Source organism: Herpailurus yagouaroundi, unplaced genomic scaffold, assembly GCF_014898765.1.
Source record: "Herpailurus yagouaroundi ecotype Mexico unplaced genomic scaffold, PumYag 193, whole genome shotgun sequence".
NCBI lineage: Eukaryota > Metazoa > Chordata > Mammalia > Carnivora > Felidae > Herpailurus > Herpailurus yagouaroundi.
In genome coordinates, this window is record NW_024412424.1 from 1,169,204 (window position 1) to 1,193,511 (window position 24,308).

General features: G+C 45.2%; 1 protein-coding gene across 1 annotated transcript; it reads right to left on the reverse strand.

Moving 5' to 3' along the window:
- Positions 1 to 820: 820 nt before the first annotated feature.
- Positions 821 to 24,262, reverse strand: CALR3 (calreticulin 3). Its single transcript, XM_040444811.1, has 9 exons — positions 24,075 to 24,262; positions 23,704 to 23,805; positions 20,510 to 20,713; positions 13,937 to 14,031; positions 10,742 to 10,930; positions 6,556 to 6,663; positions 6,329 to 6,460; positions 5,262 to 5,354; positions 821 to 1,043 (listed from the first exon to the last, which is right to left on the reverse strand). Exons 1-9 carry the CDS (start codon positions 24,163 to 24,165, stop codon positions 900 to 902), a joined length of 1,158 nt encoding a protein of 385 aa, XP_040300745.1. The 5' UTR covers positions 24,166 to 24,262; the 3' UTR covers positions 821 to 899.
- Positions 24,263 to 24,308: the final 46 nt, after the last annotated feature.

A 24,308-nucleotide genomic window follows, 5' to 3' on the forward strand; every position in this document is an offset into this window, starting at 1 on the left:
GAAGTGTGTGCACAAGACCTGGGTTCTCCAGAATAGCCTGCAAAACGCTTCCACACTAATGATGGTGTATCAAGATTTCATATTGGGGGCGGGGGGGGGGGCGGTGACGGGCGCCTGGGTGGCTCAGTGGGTTGGGCATCTCACTTCAGCTCAGGTCATGATCTCACGGTTCATGAGTTCAAGCCCCGTGTCGGGGGCTCGAACTCTGTGCTGACAGCTCAGAGCCTGGAGCCTGTTTCAGATTCTGTGTCTGCCCCTCCCCCACTCGCACTCTCTGTCTCTCTCTCAAAAATAAATTTAAAAAAAGATTTTGTATTGGAAAAGGTTAGCATATGCTATTGGTAATTTACAGCCTTTAGAAAAAAAGGGCATCAGTTCTCCTTTTTCAAAATCAGTTTTACCAACTTTTTTTTTTTTAATGTTTATTATTTTCGAGAGAGACAGAGAGGAAACAGGGCAGGGGCAGAGAGAGGGAGACACAGAATCTGAAGCAGGCTACAGGCTCCGAGCTGTCAGCACAGAGCCCGATGTGGTGCTTAAACTCACACACCGCGAGATCATGACCTGAGCTGTAGTCGGCCGCCCAACTGACTGAGCCACCCGGGTGCCCCTAGCAACTTCTATTTATAAAACATTTTGGGGGCTAAGAGAAGAGCATCATGATTTGGGCCAGACTGTCACTGGCCTGTAGCTTCTAGCCCTCAGATTTGTGGAGAAAAATCTCTGTGCGCAGCAGGGAGGGAGCCCCAGGGAAAACCAGGCCGACCCCACTGAGAAGCATAGGAACATTTTGAAAGAAAATTGGACAGATTACCACATATGTTGATGTTTGCACTTTTAAATGTAGATTAAAGTAGAAGCAAGGTTTTACCCATCATCTTTATCTGGGGTGGGAATGACTAGAATTCGTCCCTCCTGTGAAATCTCTGGAAACCTTTGTCGTGCCCACCAAACCTGCCCATCAGCAGCTCCTCCTCATCTTCCTCACGGGCCTTCTTCACTTCCTCCTTGGCCTGTATGGCATCCATCTCCCTTTCTGGGCCCTTGGAGAAAGAAACAGACACATGAGACATTAGCCGCTGGGGTTTGTGTTTCCAGGGAGTGGACTGGGGATCCACCTTCAGCCTGCCCTTGCCTTCTACAAGCCTCCACACCGCCTGGGGGCAGCTTAGAAGAGCCCCCAAGGATGCCAGGCCTTAATCCCGGATCCTGTAAATGGGACCTTCTATGGGAAAAGGGTCTTTGCAAATATGATTAAGTTAAACATGTTGAGATAGGAAGATTATCCTGGGTCATCAAATGGACGCTAAAATCCATCACTAATGTCCTCATAGGAGACAGGGAGAGATTTGACACATACACAGAAGAGAAGACCACGTGAAGACAGAGGCAGAAACAGAGCCACATGGCCACAAACCAAGGGACACTAGGGGCCACTGGAGGCTGCAAGAGGCGAAGGAAGGATGCTCCCGCAGAGCCCTTGGAGGGCTGCTCAGCCTGCTCAGCCCTGCTGAGGCCTTGATTTCAGTCCACTGATAGTGATTTTGGACTTCGGGCATCCAGACCTGTGAGATGATGAATCTGTGTTGTGTTAAGCCAGCCAATTTGTGGTAATCTGTTATAGTGGCCACAGGACACAAATACACCCATCCGCTTCCTTCTCTTCCCAGAGTACCTGAGCCCCTGTCCTTCAATCAGCTGAGCAGTGAATGGGTAGTGAAAGGAGTCCTCGGAACCTAAGTGAAAAAAATCCAGGCTCATGTGAGCAACACAAGGGTTAGCAGTGCAGACAACATCAAGAAGGTTCCCGTAGTCATTACTGAAAAAGAGTTTTGGTAAAGCTTTACGGGAGAAATCAGATTCAAGAAGAAATGGCTCCCTCACCATCCACAAAATGAAAAGGCAACCTGTTCAATGGGAGGAAATATTTGCAAATCATATCTAATGAGAGGTTCATATCCAAAATATATAAAGAACTTATACGCCTTAATAGCAAAAAAAAAAAAAAAAAATCTGATGGAAAAAACGGGCAGAGGATCTGAATGGACATTTTCCAAAGAAGACATCCAGATGGCCCACAGACCAACAGGCCAACATAAAAAAATGCTCATTATCACTTATCAGGAAAATACAAATTAAAACCACAATGAGATATCACCTCACACCTGTTAGAATGGCTATTATATATATTAAAAAAAAAAAAAAACACTAGATAAAAAGCGCTGGCCAAGGATGTGGCGAAAAGGGATCCCTCATACACTATTGGTGGGAATGTAAATTGGGGCAATCACTACAGAAAACAGTATGATGGTTCCCCCCAAATTAAAAACAGTAATACCATATAATCCAGTAATTCCACTTCTGGGTATTTCTCTGAAGAAAACGAAAACACTGTCTCAAAAGGATATCTGCACCGCCATGTTTATTCCAGCATTATCTACAACAGCCAAGACTAAGAGCAACCCAACTGCCCACCAACCAATGAATGGATAAAAAAATGTGACACACACACACATACAAGCACACGCACACACACACGCAGTGGAATATTACTTAGCCATAAAAGAGAATGAAATCTTGCCATCTTCAGCAACACGGATGGACCTTGAAGGCATTATGCTAAGTGAAATAAGTAAGATGAAGAAAGACAAATACCATATGATCTCACTTATATGTGGAATAAAAAAAAAAACAAAACAAAACACAACCAAGCTCATAGATACAGAGAACAGGTTGGTGCTTATCAGACACGGTGGGGGTTGGGGAATGAAAGGGGGTGCACAAAATGAGTGAAGGGGGTCAAAAAGTACAAACTTCCAGTTATAAAATATAAATAAGTCACAGGGATGTCATGTGCAGCATAGACGATATAGTCAATAATACTGTAATAACTTTGTACGGTGACAGGTGTAGCTAGACTTATCATGGTGAACATTTCTTAACGTACATAAATGTTGAATCACTATGTTGTACACCTGCAACCAATATAATATTGTACGCCAACTACACTTCAACTGAAGCAATAAATCAAACGCAAGCCGTTCACAAAAAAGGATATCCCAAAGGGCCACGAGAGCCATAAAACAGGGCCAACCTTCATTTGTTACCAGGGTAAGAAAACTAAAACTGGAAATACCCCTACACGCCTAGAGAAACCCACAATCCCCGTGCTGGTTGAGGATGCGAGACAGCACAGCCCCCCTAGGAACAGCCTGGCAGGTTCTTCTGGGGTTAAACCCCTCTTGTAGGACCCACCTATTCCTGGCTATTTACGCCAGAGAACTGAAGGCCCGCATCCACACAGAAAAAAAACTGTTAAGTAAATATTCATAACAGCTTTGATTCATATGTCAAAAATTGGAAACACCCAATTGTCTGTCAACTGGTGAACAGATAAAACTACCAGCGGGGTGCCTGGTGGGGGCTCAGTTGGTTAAGCATCTGACTCTTGATCTCGGTTCCGGTCATGAACTCACAGTTCGTGAATTAGCGCCCCGCGTTGGGCTCTGCGCTGACAGTGCGGAGCCTGCTTGGGATTCTCTCTCGCCCCTTCTCTCTGCCCCTCCCCCACTTCCTTTCTCTCTCAAAATAAATAAATAAACTTTGAAAAATTAAAAAAAAAAATAAAACTACTGGGGCGCCTGAGTGGCTCAGTCGGTTAAGCGCCCGACTTCGGCTCAGGTCATGATCTCACAGTCCGTGGGTTCGAGCCCCGCGTCGGGCTCTGGGCTGACAGCTCAGAGCCCGGAGCCCGCTTCGGATTCCGTGTCTCCCTGTCTCTCTGCCCCTCCTCCGCTCATGCTCTGTCTCTCTCTGTCTCTCAAAAATAAATAAAGATTACAAAAATAATAAAAATTAAAAAAAAATAAAACTACCCAGCAATAAGAAGAAACCAATTACTAATACCCCAAACATGGCTCAATCTCAGACACATTATGCTTGAGGAGCAGGCTCAAGAAGACCACATGCTAGGTTACTCCATTTACATGACACTTGGAAAAGTTGAGGCTGTATAGTTGAGGCTATACCAGGTCAGTGGAGGCCTGAAGTGGGAGAGGGTTTGGCTCCAAAGGGCCCAAGGAGACTTTTGGGGATGATGATCCTGCTCTACATCTGGTTCTTTTTTTTTTTTTTTAACTTTTTTAATGTTTATTTTTGAGAGAAAGAGCATGAGTAGGGGAGGGGCAGAGAGAGAGGGAGACATAGAATTTGAAGCAGGCTCCAGGCTCTGAGCTGTCAGCACAGAACCTGATGCAGGGCTTGAACCCACAAACCATTTTATCATGACCTGAGCTGAAGTCGGATGCTTAACTGACTGAGCCACCCAGGCACCCCCAGTTCATCCCATTTAAAAAAAATTTTTTAATGTTTATTTATTTTTTGAGAGAGAGAGAGAGACAGAGCGTGAGCAGGGGAGGGGCAGAGAGAGAGGGAGACACAGACTCGGAAACAGGCTCTAGGCTCTGAGCTGTCAGCACAGAGCCTGACACGGGGCTCGAGCTCACACACCATGAGATCGTGACGTGAGCCGAGGTCAAACGCTTAACCAACTGAGCCACCCAGGCCGCCCTACATCTGGATCTTTGTTGGTGGTTTCACAAAAGTCATAGGCTTCCACACCAAAAAAGGATAAATCTTATAGTGTGCATATTATGCTTCAGTAAATTTGACTTGTCAACAACTGACAATGATACCAAGCGTGGCCAAAGATGCGGCATAAACTGTAACTCTCAACCTCTGCAAAAGGAAACAGAAAAGAGGATGACACATTGAAAACTGTTGGGCTGTGTGGGACCTTGTGACCCAGGCTGTCCTGTCCCGGGCATGTGTCCACTGAAAGACACACACGGGAATGACGGTAACAGCTTTATTCGTGAGGCCACAAGCTGGAAGCAATCCAAAGCTGCATCAACAGAGAACGGATATATACCTTCTGGAATATTCACACAGTAAGAATGAGCTGCTGCTGTATTCGATAATATGAACCTCACAGCACTGCCTGAATGAGTAACTATTGGATAGCTCCACTTACATGAATTTCAAAAGGAGGTCAAATGTACGGCAATGGGATAGTGGTTCTTTTTGGGGGCAGCTACCTGCAGGGAGGGGGTATGAGGAGGTTCCCAGAACGCTGGTAACATTCTGTACCTTGATCTGGGTGGGACGTTTACTAATAAAAATCCATCAAGCCTTTTCCTATATGTTAGACTCAAGTACAGAAATAAATGAATGATGAACAAAAAGTTCATTGTGTGTCATACCTTAGTTTCCCCCCAAGTGGCTTTGCCAAAATTCTCAGCATACTCTTCATCATCTGTGATCAGGAAGTTATCGAAGATGGTTCCCGATCTCACCTGTGGATGAAAATAAGGCCTTCCTTATTGATGTGACAAATACAACAACTTTGCACCAAGAAGCAATTGTATGTGGCTCAGGACCCTAACGGTGATTGGATCTCAACAGTAGCACGTGCCTAAACCCATTTCTGAAGCATCCCTTCCCTCCGAGGCACTGGTTCTCAAACTTAGAAACTCCTGATGCCTGGTGTTCCCCCAGGGATGCTGACTTAACCGGTCTGGGGTGCTGCCTGGGCGTGGAGACTGAAGAGCACTCAAGGGACTCGAGCGCTTGTGATGTTCGCCCACCACTGCCCGAGAACTTGACTGTGCAAAGTCAGCCCGCAGCGTCAGCACCACCTGGGAGCTTGCTGGGGAGGCAGGATCTCAGGCTCCACCCTGGACACTCTGCTAGCATCAGAATCTGCAGTCTTGGCCTAAAGCTGATGGGCCCCACAGATCAACTCCAGGCTGAGGAGTGACAAATCCCCAGGGGGCAGCGAGGCAGACAGGAAATGCAAAGAAAAAAAAAAAAAAAGTTTTGAGGGCAGAAAGGATGTCTGTTTTGTTCATGGCTGAATTACGTCTTGAGTACAGGTATGGGTACCAGGTACACAGTAGGAGTTCAAGGAATACCAGCTATGCAAATGCAGGAGTTTAGGCTGAAGCTCAGAGTTATCAAACTGCAGCAAATTTATTTATTTATTTATTTATTTATTTATTTATTTATTTATTCTTTCTTTCTTTCTTTTTCTTTCTTTCTTTCAGTGGGGGAGGGGCAGAAGTGGGGGGGAGAGAGAGAGAGAGAGAGAGAGAGAGAGAGAGAGAGAGAGAGAATCCCAAATAGGCTCCATGCTCGGGGGCTGAGCCCGATGCATGGCTCTATCCCACGACCCCGGGATCATGACCTGGGCTGAAATCAAGAGTTGGACGCTCAACTTCCTGAGCCACCCAGGCGCCCCCGCGTGATAGCAAATTTAAAACCAAGTAACCTGCCAAAGCTCCAGTCCAATGGCACCAATGTTCTCAAATTCTGAGAGGTCGTACTCCGTCAAATAATGGGTGTTTTTCAGCTTCTGATGGAGCCAAATGTCTTTGTCTATACCCTCTGGTTTCAGGCCATCCTGCAACAACAGAACCTAAGTGCCGGTCCGGAGGGACGCAGGCGGAGGCGGGGGAGGGCCATCCTGGGGCATCGCAGGAAGAAGACACCACCCACCTGGTACGGAGGCTTCTGCAGCATCGGTGCCTGCCAGTCCCCGTCCAGTTCGCTGTTCCAGTCGCTTGGCTTACTGGCACTGGCATCCAGAAAATGCTTCTCCCAGTCCTTACCATGTGTAAGGAAAAAAACAATCAAATCTCAGATTTGAGAAAAGAAATTCTTAGCTACCCGGAGGCAGGAGCAGGCCCATGGGCCCATCATGCGTGGGCCCATTGCAGGCTGTCAAATCATAATTTGCTCATCAATTTGGTGATCAAAGGGCCAAGTGCTCAGGGTTCTCAGTCCCACCGAGGGTGTCTGGGCCCCACGCTGCCCGGATTTTCTCCCTAAGCCTTGGTATGATCACACCGCCCTTCCCAAGCTGGTGAGGAACAACAGTCTGGAAAACTCAACATAGTGGCTAAAGTTAAAAATGTTGGGACAGGGGTGCCTGGGTGGCTCAGTCGGTTGAGCATCCGACTTCGGCTCAGGTCATGATCTCACTGTCCGTGAGTTCGAGCCCCGCGTTGGGCTCTGTGCTGACAGCTTAGAGCCTGGAGCCTGCTTCGGATTCTGTGTCGCCCTCTCTCTCTGGCCCTCCCCTGTTCATGCTCTGTCTCTCTCTGTCTCAAAAATAAATTAAAAAAAAAATTAAAAAAAAAATGTTGGGACAGAAGTGATGTTGGGGGGAAGGGGCCACACAGTCACTGCTGGTTAGGTGGTCTGTCCTTCTACATCACAGTCGTGCATGGAATGTTCCAGAGAGAGAGGCTGGACAACCAAGAAATGTTCCAGGATTTACCTGGGGATTGCTGGGTAGCAGGAGAAAAGCAGTTATGTTATTTAGACTTTACACATATATTATATAAAATATATACATATGTATATTAACAGTCACAGTCTACACATATAAATATATGCATACACATACATGCACATATGCATGTATATAATACATGCACACACACGTATAATCCGTGTGTATAATAGATGTGGGCACACATATACACATACACATTAACACACATGCACACTTGTATACACATATACACATGTAGACATGCACTCATATATATACACATATATCTGAGTCTCTATGTCTGTATGTGGCTCAGGAGGTGTTGAACAAATATTTGTTGAATAAATAAATGGATGAGAATGGGGCGCCTGGGTAGCTTAGTGGGTTAAGCGTCCGACTTTGGCTCAGGTCACGATCTCACGGTTCGTGAGTTCAAGCCCCGCGACAGCTCAGAGCCTGGAGCCCATTCAGGATTCTGTGTCTCTCTTTCTCTCTGCCCCTATCCTGCTCACTCTATGTCTCTCTCTTTCAAAAATAAATAAACACTAAAAAAGACTTTATAAAAACATAAACGGATGAATAAAAGGTGCTATGGATTAATATTCAGATAAACATATAAAAACAGGGGCATCTGGGTGGCTTAGTTGGTTGAGCGTCTGACTCTTGATCTCAGCTCAGATCGTGATTTAATGGTTCGTGGGTTTGAGCCCCGAGTTGGGCTCTGTGCTGACATCACGGAGACCACTTGGGATCCTCTCTCTCCCTCTCTCTCTGCCTATCCCCTGCCTGTGTTCTCTGTCTCTCAAAATATATAAGTAAACTTTTAAAAAAACACACAAAAACTTAAAAGTTGTGTACAATGACGTTTTCTCTTTTAGAATAACTGAAAAATTGTAACATTTTGCACTTAGACTGGGGCACCTAGGTGGCTCAGTTGGTTAAGTGTCTGACTTTGGCTCAGGTCATGATCTCACAGTTCATAGGTTTGAGCCCCGCATCAGGCTCACTACTATCAACACAGAGCCCACTTGGGATCCTCTGTCTCCCTCTCTCTCTGCCCCTCCCCTGCTCACACGCACTCTTTCTCAAAAGTAACAAACAAACAAAAAAGACTGGGGCTTTTTCATGATATGCAATATTTCTTAATGACTGACACGTAGGACTTGGTGGCTCCCAGTCGGCTTTTTTGCTCCCACCTCAACTGGCAACAGATGAGCCACTCTTGTGCTGGGACTAGGAAATGGTTACAATGCAATCCAAGTAGCCAGCTCCTTATAATTTCAGGCTGTCAAATCATAATGCCATTATGAACTAATTTGCTTAGGAGTTCACACAGAACTGAACATATGGACAAAACACAGCCAGTTTGGAGGCCAGCTTCTGAGCGTATGATTAGGCTCCACCAGGGACCCACCTCAAGTACGCTCAGCCCTAAGGCACACAACACTGCTAGCCCGCATCGCTGTAGCTCAGAGGCAGCCAGGACTTTCATCCTAAGACCTGTGTCCTCTCCTGCATAGCCAGAGGGCTGCAAGGTCAGTTTCTTCGCCATTCTGTGCCTTGTTTTTCTGTTTGCTTGTTTTTTAATTTTACTGTTTATTTTTTAGAGAGAGAGAGAGAGACAGAGGACAAGGAGGGGAGGGACAGAGAGAGAGGGAGACACAGAATCTGAAGCAGGCTCCAGGCCCTGAGTTGTCAGCACAGAGCCCGACGCGGGGCTCGAACTCACAAACCATGAGATCATGACCTGAGCCGAGGTCGGACGCTTAACCGACTGAGCCACCCAAGGGCCCCTCTGTATCTTGTTTAAAGTAAGTGCTCTTTCCAGGTGAAAACTACTTTTTTGGTCTGTTTTTAAGGTAGTTCAGTAAGGGAGGGAGAAACTTTGCTCTTTTGCTTTAATGATTACATTGTTTATGACGACATACTTGATTATCAGACAGCGATGCCACTGAGCAGGTTTAAGTTGCCAGAAATTAATCGTAAACACAGACATTAATTGCCGTACAGCAAAGACAACCGTCTTAAGGCAAATGGTTCATGGGTTTGGAGTAGTGTTTGATGCTCAAAACAAAACATTGCGACAATAAATAAATGTAAACTAAACACAAAACAAAACAAAACAGAAGGTAGCTTGTAGTGGGCTGAGTGGTAGTTCCGGGTAAGGGTTTGTCCACGTCCAAAATCTCGGAATCTGGGAATGCAAGCTTATATTGAACAAAGGATCTTTGAAGAAGTAATTAAGGTAAGGATCTCGAGGCACATCTTTCTGGATTATCCAGGTGGGCCCTAAGTCCAATGGCAAACGTCTTTATAAGAGATAGGAGAGACACAAGAACAAGAGGCCATGTGGGGGCGGGGGGTGGGGCAGAGATTGAGGTCTACCAGCCAAGGAACTCCTGGAACCAACTCCTGGAACCAACTCCTGGAAGAAACAAGGAAGGATTGTCCTCAAGATCCTTCAGAGGGAGTGTTACCCTACTGATATCCTGGATTTCTGCCTTCTGCCCTCAAGAACCATGAGAGAATACATTTGTCCTTTTTTTTTTTAATGTTAATTTATTTTGGAGAGAGAGAGAGAGCGTGAGCGAGTAGGGGTGGGGCAGAGAGAGAGAAGGAGGCACAGAATCCGAAGTGGGCTCCAGGCTCTGAGCTATCAGCACAGAGCCCAATGTGGGGGCTTGAACTCAAGAACCATGAGATCATGACCTGAGCCAAAGTCGGACACTTAACCAACTGAGCCACCCAGGCGCCCCTCTGTCATGATCTTTAACGTTTTTTTTATTTTTGAGAGCGCAAGTTGGGGAGAGGCAGAGAGAGGGGGACAGAGGATCAGAAGCAGGCTCTGTGCTGACAGCAGCGAGCCCAATGTGGGGCTTGAAGTCACGAACCGTGAGATCGTGACCTGGACTGAGGTCGGATGTTCTGCCACCCTGGCTCCCCCTGCCCCCCTACACTTCTGTCATTTTTAAGCCGCCCACTTTGCGGTCCTTTGTTAAGCAACCCTAGGAAAACTCACGCAGACCCATTACGTTAACTGATTCTTGGTCGTCAGTCACAAGTGCGATGCTCAAAAAATACTTCATGTTCAAATTCAGAATAGCAAAATAAGAAAAAAAATCACTTTTATAAAGATTGCTGATGCAATATCCTTAAAAAAAAAAAACACATGGGTTAAAAAAAAAAAACTTGCTCACTTTCATCACAAATATTGTAAGACCCTTTCACGATCCCTGGAAGCGTGAAGCTATGTGGCCGGTTTCAGCAGCAAATGCTCCAAGGAGGGCACTTTGGTTGTGACCATGTGGGCATCATGATTACCAGCCATGCAGCCATCACACAGGACCTGCGTGCTTACAAACTCCACCGGCACACTCTGTGGAGATGTTCGCGGAAAATGCACACCTGGGATTTGTCATCTTTCGCCTGGTCCCAATCCTTGGACTCTGCGGAGGACCTCTCCATCTTCTTAAGTGACGTTAAGTTCCAGTCATACTCGATGTCGCCAGATTCAATTGACTGACCGTCAATTTTCACTTCGTAAGTGAGGTCCGGTCTTAAAACCAGAGCATAGAGGTGTGTAAATCCATCAACCTGCAGGTTTTAAGGGGAGAAATGATAACGATGAGACCTTTTACATTTCAGGGCAGGTCTACGTATGTGATTTAAGTCGCTGTTGGTCAAAGCTTTGCTGTAAACAGCAAGAAGAGTGTTTCTAGGGACAGGGATTGACTTGACTACAAAATGTGGCCCACAGAAGAAATCGCTCCCTTGTAGAAAACTTCCGCATTACCAGCTGACTTCTCTTGAGTGACTGGTTCCCTTATGTGTAGACAATGCTTCCCACCTAGAATCCCACAGGTGGTTATGACAGGGTCTTGGTGTAACCCAAACACCACTGCTCTGTTCGGTTTATGAAAAGTTATGCAGAAAACGATTTCCTGTTCTGTATTCTGAAAGATACCAAATGAAGCCCAGTCTATTTTTTCGACACAGGGGGGACCTTTCTAATGCTCTGAGCTGTCTAGCAAGGGCAGGCCTAGTGTCTCTCTTGGTCACAGTTAAAAGCCCCAGACCAGACACAAGGGAAGCATTGGGCAAGCATTCAATAAATGACAGATGGGAGGTGGATGGGCAGGTGTCTGGGGAGGTCGGGGGTGCCCAAGATGTGACTGCCTGTCAGCAGTGGGGCTGCCTGGTCATTGTCATGGGGCATGCCCTAGAAATGTCTGTCGCTGGGTCAGCCTGACCTGCTGTATCAGCACCTGAATGGACCCTCCAGTCTCCTGCACAGACCTTCCAAAGATGCTGATGCTGCTCAGGGCTCAGGTTTGGGAACCACTGTCTCAGCATCTTAAAGGCTCCATCAGGAGGATTCTCCCCCTGCTAAGAGCCAAAAGTAATAGCTTCTTCAGTACCCCTCTGCTCTGCTCTGAGGGACATAGGCTGCTGTCCACACCACGGCCGATGGCTCTGTCTGTTCTGTGTTCCTCTCAACCTCTGTAGCTCGCTGTGACAGCTGAGTACAGGCTTCTCCCAATGCTCCCTCCCTGATCTCTGCCCGTCTTTGTCTCCACTCACCTTTCCTAATTTAGACTTTGGGTTCATTGGCCATCCCGAGGGATAACATCCTCTCCCACACATATGCAATGGATCCAAACCAGGGTCTTTAATCCTAACCATTGGCCTGAGCTACAGAGCGGAGTTTCCAACAACTTTCTGGACACCTCTACCTGGATGTCTGCCAGGAGTCCACAACCAATGGTTCCAAACACATCTCTCGAGTGTGGCCTGGCCCCCACTGGTCTTTGTTTCCCCCTGATTAACAGCAATGCTGCTGAGATTCATCGACCACATACCCAGTAGCCGAATTCCAAACATCACAAAGTCCTCTGGGTCCCACCCCTGAATCATCTGTCAAAAACGGTCCCATGTTCTGTATCCCATTGAAGCCTTGGCCTCACAGTCTCACCCTTCTCCCTGCCTATCGATCACCCTGTCCCTCCAGCCCCCGCCCCCCAGAACATCTGAGGTATTTCTCCAACAGGCAGATCTGTCCCTCTCCTTGAAAACCCCTGAGGGCTGACCACCGCCTGCAGGGGAGATTCTCAGCCTTTCTTTCACAGCATCACAGAATGAATCCAACCCCACTGGACGTAGCTTCTCACTGGGAACACCAACAACCTGCTGTGAGTCAGTGCTCCTTCAACAGAAGCATCTTTTCTTTTTCTAGCAGGTGCAGAAATAGCACATGTCTGAGGGCATCATCAATCTGCGGGTGCCACTCGGGGCCCCATAGGCTTGCTGTCCTGAGCTTGTCATGCTCTGACCTCCCCAGCACAGTCCAGGCCAAACTTCATGGCCTCTGTAGTGTCATCCCCGGGCTCTCCCACACATCCAATGTGCAACTGAACAATTCCTTGGGAATCAGTTGTAAAACCTGTGCACTCAGTTGGCCTTCGAGCTCTCCCTCACCCCCACAGGAGCGATGTCAGGCCTCTCCATTTAAAGAGGACCTGATGATCCTTGGCAGCCACCAGGTCGGCGGGTGGGACCCCAAGAGAGCAACGAGACTGCCAACGGGAGACTCACTGGGGCTTTGTGAAGAGACCGAACACACCCCTGTTTGGGTCAGGACTGAATAAGTGGCGATTATGGACACTTCCCCTCTGTGCAGTCACTGTGCTCTCCAGATGCACCCAGGCCTCCTGCCCAGATTTGCCCAGACTTGTGGAGGCCCCCCATGTTGAAGCTCTGGGCACTGGAGATGCCCCAGGAGTCAGGTCCCTGCTTCCTGGTGGCTACATTCAAATAGAGGGGTTGCATCAGGGAGCGTACTTCCCTTCCGCGGGGCCGAAGCCAGGGACCTGATGCAAACTGCCTCTTTGGAGAAGCCCTGGGCTGGGCCGTGGAGGTATGAAGGCATCAGTGCTATTTTCACAGGATCCGTGATAAAAAGTAAGAAAGTATGCTTCCATTTTAGAAACATTCCCATTTGTAAATGTTTTGGTATGTTGAAGATTAATTTCTTCAGGATGTTTTTGCGTCCCAGCCTGAATATTTTATTCCATAGTGAGGACAGATACCGCCGAAATGTGACTATTCTATTGTAACCCTTATAAGGCAAATTATAATACGATGTCACAGCTCACAGTGAAAAGTGAGTATGCCCTCCTGATGGGTACAAACATCAGAAAACAAGCCAAAGGGGTAGGCAAATGTCTCTAATAACACTGCTAAACTGGAAACCTGGGGCATGGGGGTGGGTTTGCTAAGATCCATACCTGGCTCAGTTAACTATTTTAAGATCAAAAGGATTTTCTCTAAATTTATGCTGTCATTAAGAGTTAACACAGGTGGCTGGGTGGCTCAGTCAGTTAAGCATCCAACTCTTGATTTCAGCTCAGGGTATGATCTCACAGTTCGTGAGTTCAAGCTCCGAGTTGGGCTCTGCTGACAGTGTGGATCCTGCTTTGGATTCTCTCTCTTTCCCTCCCTCTCTGCCCCTTCCCTTCTCTCTCTCTCTCTCTCAAAATAAATAAACATTAAAAAAAAAAAAAGAGTTAACACAATCACAGATTTGAATACAGAAGCACTTACCTTACACCTGATTGATTTCTTGTTTGAGTGATACTGATTCTTGAAGTGTAAAATAACATGAACTTTCTTGATATCAAATCCACAAATATCGGGCCCTACAAAAAAAAATATTAGCTGCTCTCAATTTCTTTCTATGATGCATCACCCCAGGAGACCCCCAATCACTGTGAAATAATATACGAGGCACCAGAAGTCTATAGGTGCAGGAATAATCAGACGTTGTCATAGAGATACTGAAATGGACAGCGGCACCCTTCTTGGTTCAGGTGACTTCTCAGTTCACTGCAACTACTTTGGAGTCAAGTGTAAGGCAGCATGTGAGTAAGAAAAAGATTTAACAGTCTGGGAAGAATCCTTGGCACGCTGCCTGAGACTTGGGTCCTGGATCTGAAGCTCTAAGAGGTGGCCTGTGCCAGGTGAGGGACTAGCTGGCTCTGAGCTCCGCTCTCTTTCACTGTGCTAAGACATATTTGCAGCTACGCAGCTACCCACGCCCCGTGTCCTGCTCTCTAAAATGGGGATGTTAATCTTGACTTCCAAGGCTACTTTGCCAATTAAATGGGCTCAGGTATGTAAAGCATTTAATATGGCAATGCTCAATATTTGTTATTATCATTATGCGTGTCCCAAGACAACACGCAGGCACATATTCAGACTAAGACTTTCTGAATGTAGTAAACAAGGTTTGCAGGAGGTATCTGGAAAATTTGTCCAACCTTCTGAGGATGTTTGGAATTACCCTGCTGCTGCTTTACTGAGCTTAAGCCTCCGGAATGTACTAGACCCTCTGGGTGTCTTTCTGTCTCGAATCAAATTCCACCACATCCATTGACCCGGGGCTGCACCCGCCCCTGGGGATTCTGTGAGGCAAACCCTGTGTAAACACAAGCAGATGACGGCAATTTTTTTTTTTTTCTACAACTTGCAGTGATGAATCTCCAGAACAAGAGAGATCCAGGCTGCACATAATTAAAGGATACCATCAATTTGCCAGAGTGGATATGACATTGAACTTAGAAGTAGCATCCTGAGGGACCCACAAAGAACAGCATGTCTACCTCCCAGCTGAGTTCTCAGAGGACAATGTTTATGTAATTTCTTTTTTTTTTTTTTTAATCACTGGAAAACATTCCAGTTCAATTTTTAAAACAAAAGCTATGGTATGTGAACTATCTGTATGAAAGTCTACCACCTCAGGATTAAAATATGAAATTTTTCCTTCAAAGTTGGTCAGAATTTTGATTTCTAAGCACCTACATGCTTTAAATATTCAATTAGGCTTCAGAACATGCCCAGGCATGCTTGGGAAATCTGGACATTTTCCATTAAGAGCAATCATAAAATATTTATGCATGTAATGGATTTTTATGAAGAAATGGGAGTAGACAGATAGTCTCTAAAGCCAGGCTGACCTGATTTGGGGCAAGTAAGTTTAATCTTCGTGACCCTCAGTTTCTTTATTTGCAAAATGGAAGCTGTGTTACCTGTTTCCTAGGGTTTTAAACATAATTTAAGACCGCATTTGTATCGCTGGCATCCTGTTTTAAGAAAATAAAAATAACCTAAATGACGACATTTTAATTTCCTTTTTAATCAAAATAAAGATGTTTGTTCTTCGTTCCAGATTTTATTTTTTTATTTTTTATTTTTTATTTTAAAAAAAATTTGTTTTAACGTTTATTTATTTTTGAGACAGAGAGAGACAGAGCATGTATGGGGGAGGGTCAGAGAGAGGGAGACACAGAATCTGAAACAGGCTTCAGGCTCTGAGCTGTCAGCACAGAGCTGGACGTGGGGCTCGAACTCACAGACCGCGAGATCATGACCTGAGCCGAAGTCGGCCGCCCAACCGACTGAGCCACCCAGGCGCCCCTCGTTCCAGATTTTAAATGCAACAGTAAATTGGAGTCATGGTGGAGAAGAGAGCAGGGGTCAGGGACTATGCAATTGGTGGAAACTTTGCATATATGTAATGTGGTGGCCTTAGAGAAGTCACCTTGCCCTCCAAGACAGGGCAGGACTATATCCAGATTCAATAAATAATATAATATCTATTCTCTCTACTTCTATAACACTGTGACCAGCTGTACATACAAACATGAGAACAGCGTAGCAGGTGTCTGAAGGCTGATGCTGATCACAATAAATTCAAAGATAAGCACTGGAAAACCAGGACAGAGAAAACTTCTGCAATACATCCATGTCACAAGAGAAAAGAACTTTAAAAAAGGATCCCCCAAACTTGAATTACAGACAGATATTCTGAAATTACATTTCCAATATTTTTGGGGGGTGCCTGGGTGGCTCAGTCAACCGCTTAAGCATCCAACTTTGGCTCAGGTCACAATCTCACGGTTCGTGGGTTGGAGCCCCGCGTTGGGCTCTGTGCTGACAGCTCAGAGTCTGGAGCCTGCTTCGGATTCTGTGTCTCCCTCTCTCTCTGCCCCTCCCCCACTTGCCTTCTCTCTCTCTCTCTCTCTCTCTCTCTCTCTCTCTCTCAAAAATAAATAAACATTAAAAATTTTTTTAAAGATTTTTTTCACTTATTTTTTAACTGTGGTAAAATACACATGAGATTTACTGTCTGGGTCATTTTTAAGTGTACCTTCAGGGGTATTAAATACATTTGCCGTGTTGAGCAACCATCCCCACTGCCCATCCCCATGACTCTTCATCTTACAAAACTGGAACTCTGTATTTATTAAACACTAACTCCCCATTCTCCCCTGTCTCAGCCCCTGGCAACCACCATTCTATCTTCTGGCTCTATAATTTTGACTACTCCAAGGACCTAAAATAAAATAAGTGGAATTGGATAGTATTTGTCTTTTTGTGACTGGCTTATTTCACTTAGAATAATGTCCTCAAGGTTCTTCCATGTTGTAGCCTGTATCAAAATTTCCCTCCTTTATAAAGCTGAATGATGGTCCATTATATGGATACCACATTTGTATATCCATTCATTTGCGGATGGACACTTGAGCCCTCTAGTCTTGTTCTTCTTTTTTGAGATTGTTTTGGCTATTCAGGGTCCCTTGAGATTCCACATGAATGTGAGAATGGGTTTTTCCATTTCTGCCAAAAAAAAAAAAAAAGTCATTGGAATTTTAATAGGAATTGGATTGAATCTGTGTATTGTTTTTAGAATCTGTAGAATGCTTTGGCTAGTGTTAACATTTTAACACTATTAAGTCTTCCATTCCATGAACATGGAATGTCTTTCCATTTATTTACATCTTCTTTCATTTCTTTCAGCAATATTTTGTAGTTATCATTGTATGAATTTTTCACCTCCTTGCTTAATTCCTAAGTATTTTACTCTTCTGGATGCTATCGTAAATGGAATTATTTTTGTAACTTCCCTTTCAGATTGTTCATTGTTCACATATAGGAACGTAACTGTTTTTTGTGTGTTGACTTTGTATCCTGCTACTTTGCTGAATTCATTCATTAATTCTAATAGGTTTTTTTTGTGTGTGCAATCTCTATGGTTTTCTCTATATGAGATCAAATCATCTGCAAACAGATAATTTTACTTCTTTCTTTCCAATTTGGATGGCTTTTATTTATTTTTCTTGCTTGTTTGCTCTGGCTGGAACTTCCAGTAGTATGTTGAAAAGAAGTGGTGAGGGGCGCCTGGGTGGCTCAGTCAGTTAAGCGGCCGACTTCAGCTCAGGGCATGATCTCGCGGTCTGTGAGTTCGAGCCCCGCGTCGGGCTCTGTGCTGACAGCTCAGAGCCTGGAGCCTGTTTCCGATTCTGTGTCTCCCTCTCTCTGACCCTCCTCGTTCATGCTTTGTCTCTGTCTCAAAAATAAATAAACGTTAAAAAAAAAATTAAAAAAAAAAGTGGTGAAAGTGGGCATGCTTGCCTTGTTCCTGATCTTACAGGAAAAGCTTTGTCGTTCACCACTGAGTATGTTTGCTGTGGGTTTCTCATACATGGCTTTGATTATGTTGAAGTAGTTTCCCGCTATTTCTAGTTCGTCAACTGTTTTATCATGAAAGGGTATCGAATTTTGTCGAATGCTTTTTCTGCATCAATTGTGATGATCATGTGTTTCTTTTTTTCTTTCATTCTGTTGATGCGGCATATACTATTGACTGATTTTCATATTTCAAATCACCCTTGCAGACAAGGAAGAAATGCCACTTGGTCATGGTGTATAATCCTTTTAATATGCTGCTGACTTCTGTTTGCTAGTATTTTGTTGAGGATTTTTGCATCAGTGTTTATAAGAATATTGGTCTGTAGTTTTCTTTTAGTGTCTGGCTTTGGTATCAGGATAATGCTAGCCTCATAGAATGAGTTAGGAAGTACATGTTCCCACCTCTTCAATGTTTTTTTTGAAAAGTTTGAGAAGGATTGGTGTTAGTCCTTCTTTAAATGTTTGGTAGAATTGGTGAGAGGTTCATCAGATTCAAGATTTTGCTTTATTGGGAGATTTTGGTTTACTGCTTCAAGCTCCTTACTATTTATAAGCCTCTTCAGATTTTCTATTTTTTCATGATTGAGTCTTGGCAGGTTTTGTGTTTCTAGGAATTTGTCCGTTTTACCAAGGTTATCCAATTTTGGGGTGTATAATTGTTCTTAGCACTCTCTTATATAATTCTTTTTATTTCTGCAGAAGTGGTAGTAACATCCCATTTCTGATTTTAGTAATTTGAGTCTTCTTTCTTTGTCCATCTAGGTAAAGGTTTTGTCAATTTTGTTGACCTTTTTGGAGAACCAACTTTGGATTTCATTGATTTCCTCTGTGGTCTTTCTATTCATGATTTCATTTATCTCTGCTGTACTCTTTATTATGCCTATTTCTTCCTTCAATTCTATCAGTTTTTGTTTCATATATTTTGAAGTTCATTAGGCGTGTAAATGTTTATAGTTATTACATTTTTTTGGCCTTTTTATTAATATATAATGTCCCTTGTCCTTGTAATCTTTTATTCAAAGTCTATTTTGCTTGATATTACTATGGCCACCTCTGCTCTCTTTTGGGTGCTATTTGCCTGGAATACTTTTCCCATCCTTTCACTTTCAACCTCTTTGAAAAAAACTTTTTTAATGTTTATTTTTTTTTTATTTTTGAGAGAAAGAGCATGAGTGGGGGAGGATCAGAGAGAGGGGGAGACACAGAATCTGAAGCAGGCTCTGGGCTCTGAGCTTTCAGCACAGAGCCCGATACGGGGCTTGAACTCACAAACCATAAGATCATGACCTGAGCTGAAGTTGGATGCTTAACCGACTGAGCCACCCAGGCGCCCCTTCTTTCGTTTTGAGTTTTTGTAGGGAAATGTTTAAATTCCTTTCTAACTTCCTTTTGTGTATATTCTATAGCTATTTCCTTTGTGGAGGAACCATGGGGGTTACATTTAACACCTTGAAGTTATAATGCTCTAATTAAAATTTACACCAGTTTAACTTCAATAACACACGAAACTCTGCTGTTCATTTGTTTGCACTTCTGTGATCAGAAGCAGCGATCAGAGTTCAGATCCCTGATACTGGGAGGACAGGGTCCTTTTTGCCCACCCTGGCTGTGGCGAGCTGTGTATAGGCTGCTCCAGGAGCACATGCACAGCTGTCTGCCGTGTGGCTTGAAATGGGGGATGGGTAGGTCTCCTGTGCTAAGAGCTGAAATTGCCCCACATTAACCTTCCCATTCTTCCCCTGGAAGAAGCAATCCTTCCACAGACTTCAGAGTTCCAAAATAGTTACATCATATTCTGTTGATTTTTGTCCAGGTGGGGAGATGGATTCCTGGTGCGTCCTATTCCATTTTCCCAGAATCCTCTTTATCCTGAAAACTTTTTGAACCCACACGCTTCAGTTATGTCCAGTTCCTGTGGCCCAATGTGGTCCCATGCCAATTCTAGCACAAATTTCAATCAATTACTCCTGGTATCAGGAGATATTTAATGTGTTCCAGGGGTCAGCAAGGGCTAGGCAGGAAATGTTTTTGGCTTTCCTACCATTTTCATGTGTCAAAAATATTAGCCTTCTTTTAATTTTTTTAATCATTAAAAACATTAAAACCCATTCTCAGCTCATGGGGCGTAACAAACACAGTCCGTGGGCTGATGTGGCCCGTGGCCAAAGTCTGCTGAGTCCTGATGTATTTCAAATACTTGGGACTACATTACTATCGCATAAATAACTCTCTCAAAAGTACAATAGAGGGGTGCCTGGGTGGCTCAGTAGGTTAAGCGGCCGACTTCGGCTCAGGTCATGATCTCACGGTTCGTGGGTTCGAGCCCCACGTCGGGCTCTGTGCTGACAGCTCAGAGCTTGGAGCCTGCTTCACATTCTGTGTCTCCCTCTCTCTCTGCCCCTTCCCTGCTCATGTTCTGTCTCTCTCTGTCTCAAAATAAACAAACATCAAAAAATTAAAAAAAAAAAGTACAATAGAATGGTACAGTTGCCTTTTTATAATGTTAATTAGGTTTCACGGTACTAAAAACCTTTGGTTGGATATACTCAACACTACTACTGAAGCAAAGTCTTGCTCTGAGGAATTCTATCAAGTGGAAGGGTTCAAAGTCATCAGAAATGGTTGTTTTGTGCTATCTGAACTCACCAAACATAATATAGTACTGAGATTTTCCATTCAGGTTCTTCTGATCCACATCTGCAGGGAAGATCTTAACGTAGCCCCCTCCACAGTCCATCTTTTGCTCGTGTTTCACTGTGTACTGAACGACCAGCGTCTTCCCTTTGTTGCTAAACGGTTTGAAACGTGCCGAGATGGCATAGAATCGGCCATTTTGCGTGGTTTGCAGACCTTTAAACAAAAAGGACTCGTGAAGGATTAGGAATGGCACGTGCACTCAGTGCTGCAGGGAATTAAATGGTCACCCTTCCCCCTGCCCCCAGGAATAACCACTCACATCAGCCCAGGGCCTCACACACACCTTCACAATAATATGGGATGGCCATACCACTAACAGTCTCTCTGCTGCCAGAAACCTTCTATTTCCACACCCCGTTGTTTCTGTGCTCAGTATTACCAGTTGTGTCTTAAATTGAAACATTTCAGCTGTAGATGACAAATGTGCAGTCTAAGTGGATAAGGAGTTAATTTTGCTTCCATTCATCCTCCAAGGGGTGGAAACACACAATAAAGCTCGTGCGGCAACTTCGTTAAAAACCAGAGCATCCTACGTCTTTTCTTTCATTCCTGTCTTAAAAGAGTTGCTTAGGGGATGCCTGGGTGGCTCAGTCGGTTAAGTGTCCGACTTCGGCTCAGGTCATGATCTCACGGTCCGTGAGTTCGAGCCCCGCGTCGGGCTCTGTGCTGACAGCTCAGAGCCTGAAGCCTGTTTCAGATTCTGTGTCTCCCTCTCTCTCTGACCCTCCCCCGTTCATGCTCTGTCTCTCTCTGCCTCAAAAATAAATACACGTTAAAAAAAAAATTAAAAAAAAAAAAAAAAAGAGTTGCTTAGGACACACGACCGTGGATGGAGAACAGAGTGCTGACCTGTAAAAAAAAGTGCTTCCCTGCCCTGGATGAGCTGGCCCACAGTTGCCATCTTTTTTTTTTTTTTTTTTTTTTAACGTTTATTTATTTTTGAGATAGAGAGAGAGACAGAGCATGAATGGGGGAGGGTCAGAGAGAGGGAGACACAGAATCCGAAACAGGCTCCAGGCCCGGAGCTGTCAGCACAGAGCCTGACGCGGGGCTTGAACTCACGGACTGCGAGATCATGACCTGAGCTGAAGTCGGCCGCCCAACCGACTGAGCCACCCAGGCGCCCCCCCCCCTTTTTTTTTTTATAAAGATACCACCCTTTTGTCACATGAATCACCTCATATTTTAGAAGTTTAGGTGTTCAAGATGAACCCCCCCCCCCCACCTTTTCAGTAGCCACTAGGCTCTGTACCAAATCCTTATCTTACACTATTGAAAACGGAGCCAGTCTTATTATCATCTAGTCTTCCCTGCTCCACATTCCTGCCCCCAAACCTGCCTATGCAGAGATCCATCATAAATGCACTTGACATTTTCTGTCGATACGTCCAAGCCTGAACTCATGACTGACCGCCCATACCACACTCCTCTCTTTCTTTCTCCTCCATTCTCTCCCCGCCCCCACCCTTCCGTTTCTCAAAGAATTCATAGGATCTCCCCTCCTTTACCCCTTTACCACCCAGGCAATTCCTAAGGCCAAGATTCACCACCTCTCCGTCCCTCCACCCTCCTCGGCCACCCCCATCGTCTCTCACCTCTTCCCATTTCTGTCTGACTGAATTCTATTCATCTTTCCATCTATGGCTTCTGTGTGATGGTCCTTGGAGATCACAATGAAAGGGGCCAAACTAATGGGTATCCCCAGTGCCTTGCCCATGTGCTCTCACTAAATGTGTGCTGGAGTGAACGAAACACAGCATCTCAGGATGCCAGATTGGAGGAGGAAAAAATGTGGTGCGGAAAAACCCAAATGGAAACCCCTATCCTTGGACAACCTTGATGAAACAATCTGTTAATTTCACTCCATTTTTGTCCCATGGGCTGAATCGTGACCAACTCTTTCGGTCCACGTGTAACTTAAAACACAATGCACATGCAATAGAAAACCAGAAGCTGGGGCGCCTGGGTGGCTCAGTTGGTTAAGCGTCTGACTTCGGCTCAGGTCATGACCTCGCTGGGTTTGTGAGTTCGAGCCCCGCATCAGGCTCTGTGCTAACAGCTCAGAGCCTGGAGCCTCCTTCAGATTCTGTGTCTCCTCCTCTCTCTGCCCCTCCCATGCTCATGCTCTGTCTCTCAATAATAAATAAATGTTAAAAAACTTAAAAAAAAAAAAAAGAAAGAAAGAAAGAAAGAAAGAAAGAAAGAAAGAAAAGAAAAGAAAAGAAAACCAGAAGCTACCGACAGGACAACACCGGAGGAGCGGAGTCAAGACAGAGGTGGAGTGGAAGGCTGGTGAAAAGAGGAAAACTTTTCATCCGAACCAGAGGTTGGCCAATCTTTTCTGCCAAGGCAGAGATCAAGTATTTTAGACTTCGCGGGTCATACAGTCTGTGTGCCAACTTACTGTCTTTACAGCATGCAAAAGGCCAAAGAACCTAAGTCAATGAATGATCATGGCTGTGTTCCATTAAAACTTTACTTATGGATATTGACATTTCATATGTTTCACTAAATTTTATGTAATTTTTATACATTATAAAATACCATTCCCCTTTTGATTTTCCCCCAACAATTAAAATATGTAAAAGCCATTCTTATCTCACCAGCCGTGCAAAAAACAAGTGTGTAGTTTGTCCACGTTTGAACATCAGAAATGAGAAGAAGACAGAAGTTATCCTTGGCACTAGGAGGCTACTGACTTGGGGGATGGGCAGTGCAAGGGGGTGGGGGCTCTGAAAACATTCTCTATCTGATCCAGGGCGTACAAATGTAAACACTCATCTTTCTATACCCCTACGATCTATACACCTGACAGCATGTAACTTTTAGGTCGACTTTTTTCTCCTTCTTAAAGTGGAAATAAACATGAGAAGTATCCCCTAATCTTTTTCCTTTTGCAGGTCAAAGACCTGGAGTCTCCAAACTTCTGCCACTAGTGGGTATACGATGGAGCGACCTTGGGCAAGTAAAGAAAGGAAAGAGAAAAAGTAATGCCAGGCCCTATCCAAGCCTTAGCTTCCCCACCCGTGAAACGGCTGTAAGAGGTGTTATGGGTGTGCCACAGCTACCTCGGAAGGTTGCTATGGAGGTGAGGCGTGTGTGTTTGACATTTAGCTCCATTTTCTCACCATTCCTACACTAACCTTTGTCCTTTTCCTTATGACCATAAAATTTCCCCGACGAGAGTCTAAAATGCCCAAATTGGGAGTCATTGGTGGACTGCACCCAGCGGTTCCTCCAGCGCTCTGTAGGGGGAAACAACACCGGTTAGAGCTGAGACTGTTCATTTGAATCATGGAGGTGTGTGTGTGTGTGTGTGTGTGTGTGTGTGTGTGTGAGCGCACGCGCGCGGGGGGGGGGGGGAGGCGGGGGACTCGAGGCTTCAATGCTTCTCCACCACCGACCCCGCGGCGATGGGCTGGTGCCAATGGCGACTCTCGCTATCCTTTGGGCAGCCAAGGATGGAGGAGCTTTCGCCCCTACTTTCCCACCACCACGGACATCGCCTTTTCACCTCCGTCTAGAAATTCCTCTTGGAAGTAGACGGTGGCCAGCGCCAGCCGCAGCACGCAGACCGCCCACAGCGGAACGGGAGCCACAGCCATAGAGTGCGCGCTGCACTTCTTGCAACGCCCCTTTGCTCCCAGCGGTCTCGGCGAAGTGCCAGACCGTCCCAAGACTACAACTCCCGTCACGCCTCGCGATTGTGACCTGAGGCACCATTGGCCCCTACCGCGCAGTGCACGCC